Source organism: Macaca fascicularis, chromosome 5 (genome assembly GCF_037993035.2).
Source record: "Macaca fascicularis isolate 582-1 chromosome 5, T2T-MFA8v1.1".
Classification (NCBI taxonomy): Eukaryota; Metazoa; Chordata; class Mammalia; order Primates; family Cercopithecidae; genus Macaca; species Macaca fascicularis.
Window position 1 is genome coordinate 24,140,215 of NC_088379.1, and position 6,425 is coordinate 24,146,639.

The 6,425-nt window shown below is 49.0% G+C and overlaps 1 protein-coding gene across 2 annotated transcripts in view; it reads right to left on the reverse strand.

Moving 5' to 3' along the window:
* Window positions 1–5,925, reverse strand: part of LGI2 (leucine rich repeat LGI family member 2) — a 33,009-nt gene extending 27,084 nt beyond the window's left edge. For both annotated transcript variants that reach the window (XM_005554600.5, XM_074039477.1), the window contains exons 1-3: window positions 5,476–5,925; window positions 3,496–3,567; window positions 1,811–1,882 (exon numbers count right to left, since the gene is read on the reverse strand). In XM_005554600.5, the coding sequence (XP_005554657.1) occupies window positions 1,811–1,882; window positions 3,496–3,567; window positions 5,476–5,672 (341 nt within the window). In that variant the 5' untranslated portion in view covers window positions 5,673–5,925. The remainder of the gene's footprint in view (window positions 1–1,810; window positions 1,883–3,495; window positions 3,568–5,475) is intronic.
* Between the last annotated feature and the right edge of the window lie 500 nt (window positions 5,926–6,425).

Consider the following 6,425-nt stretch of genomic DNA (forward strand, 5'->3'; position numbering starts at 1 on the left):
AAAACACACGCATGTGAGTGTGTGGTCTGCACTCCTTCCAGAAGCGGCATGGAAGTCTTGGAAGAATTCTGAGCTGGCAACATGGGTAAAAACATCTTGGGGAGAAATAAAGAAGAAAGCACTATACAAAGGCAAGAAATTCTCATATCTCTATAAGACTGGAGCACTTCCAGACATTTTCCCTACTCAATCCCACATTTCATGGTGCCTGGCCATTCATACTTCTGTTAATGTCACTGTCCCTTGAGGGAGTTCCCTTGTTTTACATCTCCATACTAAAGTTTTTTGCTGGGGGAGAATTCCGTCAAGCTTGGTTTTCAGCAACCTTGAGTCTATCGTGTCCTACACCATCTAATCACCAAGCAAATGGGTGACAAGGCAGGAAAAGCTCAAGCCCTCTAAGCCACTAGGAAGTAGGAAGTACAATGAAGTTGAGTAGGGACCAAACTTCTTTCTCTGTACCAAAACCCCACAGGGTTTTCTCATGGGATCTTGTAATATTACCACTGGCCATGCTTTAAGGTCTTTGTGGGAAAGAATTGATGTGAATTCACTATGACTATTCTCTAGGCCCAGGGAGAACTAAATTTTAGTTTATAGCATCATATTAAGTCAAATGCAAGAGGGTCTTTGATGAGATGCTCCATGGGTGGTGCTTTGTAACACAACATCATCAGTGAATTAGTTCTTGATTCTTGCACTGAAAACTCACTGATGGTTTTTAAAAGTGAGATGTTTTTTCAGTAACACACTTCAGCATAAACTGATGAGCTCAGCCAACTTCCTCTCCACATGACCATAAGATGAACTACCGTAAGAGAAAACTCATAGCTTTACAACTGCTACCTCCATTGGATATGTATGTGCTTTGACAGACCCTAGTCAGATTCAGCATTGCAGTCCTGCTACACTTTCCATACTATGCATATGATGATATCAGAGTATTATGCGAATACACATATTATGTATACTCTGGAGAAAGGATTCCTCCAGGGACATCTTTCCTCAAGACACAAAGTCAGCAGAGAGATTTCTTATATCTGGGATGTGTCTAGAATTCCAATACCTACCTGTTGAACTCAGACAAGATAATGAGACAAGGCTTTAAAAATCCCTCTGAATGCTAAGTGAGGAAATCCCATCTGATAGCAGGATTAACATTATTACAAAGTTACCAAAGACAAGGATGAAAGAACTTAAAGGGGAAAAAAGACATGAAAGGAAGAAAAGGCAGAAATCAGAACAAGAGGAAAGCTCATTGTGAGGGGAAAAACCTGCACATCAAAAAAGGGGAAAAGGACTTTTTTTAAGGAAAAAAAAAATGAAATTAGACCCTCGGTAGCAATTCATAGGAGATACTGCAAAAGAGATGTAGGACAGTGAATGAACAACATGAAGTTGTACCCCCCAAATAGGGAGGCTTTCTTAAAAGTAAGTAACCCTCAGAACCCTGCAGCTCTATTTCTGGCTGATCAGCAAATCCATGCTGATTTGCTCATTACTTATGAGAAGTAAAAATACCCAGTGCAACTTCCAATTGTGCTTACTACATGACAAATTAAATGTCAGCAGAGAATGAATATCTCTCCTTCTTTGTTTTGTCGCTCCCTCTTTGTCTCCAGCCTCCTCCTTCCCCAGCATGTTTGCAAGCAAGTAAACTACAGAAGGTCAGTGCTGAAAAGAGAATGGGGTGTTCTCCATTTTCTCCACCCCTAAACCCTCGCAGAGATGCTGTTCCAGCACAGAAACCAATCCAGAAATTCTACCAAGATACCAAATGTTCAGCACATAGACAAAGCACAAAACTTACAGGTATTCAAGATGAAAAAGTCCAGCGAAAGCGTCATCCCGGATGATCGTGAATGAGTTAGAATTCAGCAATCTGAAAGTAAGAGACAGATTCCAATGCAGAGATGTAAAACTCGAGTCACATGGTGAAGCCATTTCTATTTCCTTTGCTACATTTTGATCTGTGGGCAAACATGAGCTCTTCTTAGTCTAAGGAGAACCCATTTGGTTGTAAGAAACCTGATTTTCACAGCCTGCTCTTAGAGACGATGGCAAGTAGATTCCTTTTGACCAGATTTTCTTGTCATCTCCAGAACTCTACTCCTTTCGAACCTGTGTCTCAGTAAATATGACCTGATAGCTATTACTTTAAAACATCATAATGCTCAGCACGACTAAACAGCCAGTGAACGCTTTATGGTACACAAGCAATCATAAAATTAGAGATCTAAAAAGATCTAATCCAAATCTATTTTTAGGAAAATATAAGCCCAGAGAAGCTAAGTGACTTGACCAAAGTCACACAGCTGCGACCAAGAAAAAACAAAAACCAGAAAAACCTTTTCTACTGTATTATACACTCCCATAAAAATAGTTTTTTTTTTAAAAAAAAAAGGTCGCTTAAGAAACTTTCAGAAGACTGTCACTACATAGTTTTCTATTTGAGTCATCACCCAAGTCTACTGGCAAAAGAATACCTAAAATTGTATTTCTATTATATGAAAAGTATATTTTAATAGCACTGCCATTTCTAAGAGGCCTCAGATTTTAAAATGTTAAGTATGATGTTAGAAGCAGGCATATAACATTTCAAGAACAAAAGTATCAAGAGTATGTTTATTTAGGATGAATTGTGATCTCCTATATTCCATTTATCCAAATTTTTCTAGAGCACATTGCTTGTTTTAATTTCAATCTGATCTCAGATTTAAGAAACCAACATAGATTAGGAGAATGAGGTGTGTACTCATACTTTGCCTGTCACTGGTTTGCTTTTGAAAACTGCTTTTTGGACACTTCTTTTCATCAGCAAACATTACCCAGCCTGGGTTACAGGGTACGACATGAGCATCACCACAGTGACTTGAACATCGCTCACAGAGAGGAGCTGGGATGAGGAATAGTTACGAGTGTGGGCTTTTGGCCCTGGACTAGAATCCTGGCTGTGATTTGGGGCAAGTTAGTTAACTTCCCTGAGCCTCAGTTTCCTTATCTATCAAATGGGATCATAAGCATGCCTTCATCCTACGGATGATGTGATGATGAAATAAAATTATGCAAGTAAGTTCATAGGATGCTGCCTGACTGGTTTAAGTTCTCAGCAAACTAAAAACACTCCTATTTCCAGAGTAACAGTAAGATTTTAAAATGAAGTTTTATTTTAAACTGAGGTGTTTGGGAAACAGTGCATTTAGGTGACGCAGGTCATGAGTCAATGCAATTACCTCCCCATTTACTAGATGTGGGTGTTGGGATCTACAATAAAGTCTTTGAAGAAAACAAGTATCCAACTAAGGAAAGAGCTGAGCAGAGAGCCTCAGTGCTTTGCTGGGGACATCACAGGGTAAATTAACACCATGAGGCAGCCATGGTCTCTTCCCGGAGCTGGGGTCCTTTAGGAAGGGCTGATACCAAAGGGGCAGAGACAGCAGTTCAAGGATGGCACTGCAGGGCCCCCACTATGCAGAGGGAACTTCCCATACTCACAGCAGCTGCAGGGAAGGCAGATGAGAAAACATTCGGTCCTTGATTTCTGAAAACGTCCCATTTACCAGGCTCCTATGGGCAAAAGATGAACAAAAGTAGGCCTCAGTTTCTTTCAGGAAGTGCCAGGCAGGGTGGGGGATCGACCTCTGCCTCCGCCCGTACTTCAAACCCTGACTCTCAGGAGTGAGGCAGAGCACAGTTGCCCAGGATCTTCCCCGGGGTAGGAACGAGGAGACAAGCCACTTCCCAATGAATCAGATCAATATGAAAACTGGTCTGAATAACAGAAACCTTTCCCATCAGCTCCTTCCACAGACATTATCTCGGGCAGTTTAAATCAATCCCTTCACTTCCTTTTCTTAACTACAGGAGGCCCTTGCCTGAAAATGGATAATCGCTTCACCTCTGCCCATGATTCTGTTTGTGTAGACACAGCGTTACTGTTGGCCTACGACACGCTGGGGTAGGATTAAGCATTCCTCTTGGGAACCCATCTCTGAAAGACAGTCGGAGCACTTCTGATTAAATGCACCATGAAAGCCCTGGGGAAAAACTCACAGACACCTGAGCTCCCCTGTGTGGGGAGAGACAGTGCCATCTGCCAAATAAAACGGTCAACCAGGGGGCAAGATGCTTGGCTTTATTTCTGCCCCCAGGCCCCCTATCCTTTCTGGCCACAGCAGGATCTGAATATATTATTTCAGAATTCCTTTCAGTTCGCACGCAGGTCAATTAAGCAGCTGCTGGTCTGAAGGATTTAATAAGGGGAACTCTAATTTCTGGAATCCTCCATGTCACCCGACTTGGCAATATTAAGAATCAAAAATGTCCTCTGTTCCCACCAGCCAAACTCTTCTGACTTTCTATAAGTGCAAACGGGAACCCCCTCACTCCTGGGTCCAGGCCCCTACAATTTGCCTTGGGTGGGAGGCTGGGGAGCGTTGGACACAAGAAAGTATCTTGGGCACAAGCAACGTCACCTCGGGGATTCCCTGCCTCCACCACCGAATGGGCACCCAGACATCTTGGCCTGGAACAAGAGAGTGGTCCTAGCAGTAAAGATAAAGCCCAACAGCCCCTTCCACCGCCCTTATGAGAGCTGGTCATTTGGCTTGAGTGGCCAGGTGAGGGCAGGGTGAAAGCACCTCGGCAGGTGGCTACGTCATGTGAAGCCCTTTCCTGTCAGTTCTTCCTGCTGAAAAATGCAGCCGACACAACTGTGTGATGGCGAAAGGGGGCAAGAAGCCCTCCTGACCTCAGGGCAAGAAGAAAAGCTGATTTCAAAGCACTTGGTCACTGGGCTAGGCGCCCGATATGCCCCAAACCTCTGCCAAGCCTTCTGTGACCTCTCTTCCAGGCCACGTGGGGCGGACCCTCGGGCTCCCAGAGCCTGCATGCTTTGACCTCGGCCTTTTGTAACCTGCAACGTGGAGAAGTCGGGAGGAGGCCACGGGATGAACATTCGCCCCAGACCTGATGTGGGGCAGTAAGGCCTCACCCTTCCCAGTTTGCACTCAATCAGGTCGTGTTCAGCTGCTCCTATGCACGCCCCTGCACACACAACTTCAACCCGCAAACACACACACACATACACACACACCCTCTCAAACTTTAATGCACCCCTGAGTCTCCCGGGGACGTCAAACGCACACTCCAGGACTCCACTCCAAAGACTGCTTCAGAGCAGCGAGATTCTGCATTGGCACAAGCTTCCCCAGGTGAGTCTGATGCAGGTGGCCCGTGGGCCACACTCTGAGAAATACTGCCACTGGGACTTGTCTGGGTTTCCAGATTCTGGGGCTCAAGTTCTCACCATCCTCCCCGGGGCCAACACTCCACCCACGTCCCCCACCCAAAGGCAAACAAGGGGCCTGGGGAGTGGGTCAGGGTTGCGCTGCCCCGGCGCCAGAGGCAACTCCCTCGCGGCAGCGGACGCAGGGTGGGGCGGGGCGGGATGGGGGCTGGAGGGGTCCCACTCACAGGGAGCTGATGTCGCCCGGCACAATCCTGGGCACCCAGGAAGAGCCCACGCAGATGATGGACTCCTTGGTACAGCTGCAAGTGGCGGGGCAGCGCGCCAGCCGCCTCACCTGCGCGCTCCGCGGAATCAGGCACGCGGCGCCCAGCAGCAGCAGCAGCAGCCCGAGCGCCCCGCCGCCGCCTCTCCGCAGCGCCATGCCCAGTCCCGGCTCCCCGCCCGGGCCCCGACCCCCACCGTCGCGCCGCGCGCTCGGACCCGGCGCCGCTGCAGACCAGGGCGCCTCTCGCTGCTCTGCCGCCGCCGCTGCTGGTGAGGACGAGGGCGCCGCGGGTGTGGGAGGCCGAGCCGCAGCCGAGCAGCATGCTGGCCGCCACCCCCACTCGGCGCCCCCCCACCGGAGCCCGGGCTGCTGGGCGGCCGCCGCCGCTGCGCCCGCCGCACTCGCGCCTGCCTGACATCAGCACTCGCGCCCGCAGCCCCGCTCTGGCCAATGAATAATGCATGGCGGGGCCCGCCCCGCGGGGGAGGGGGTCAGCGCCGCCCCCATGGCGCCCCACCCGGCCACCACCTCGCCAACCCCTCCCGCCCCGGGCCGGGCGCGGGGACAGAGGGAAAAGTTGGGTGACCTTGGGGGAGGGGCCAAACCCGGCGGAGACCCCCGTCGGGGCCTGGCTGAGCGGTGGAGGATCCGATGCCTGCAATCCCTCCAGGGGTATAATCTGGGGAGGGCACTGGGTTCCCTTCAGGCAAATAATGAATAAAGTCGGAGCGGGGAGTGTGGAGAACCGGCTTGGTTACTGGGGAGGGAGGCAGCCGTAGGTGCTTTGAAGAGGAGAGACTTTTGAGCAGCCTTTAATAATTTTGAAGTGCATGCTGCCAGTGGGGTCAGCGGGGATGTCTTTGCTTGCCTTCTGCGGTGGGGCAGTGAGGTCCCGTTTCCACAGCACCA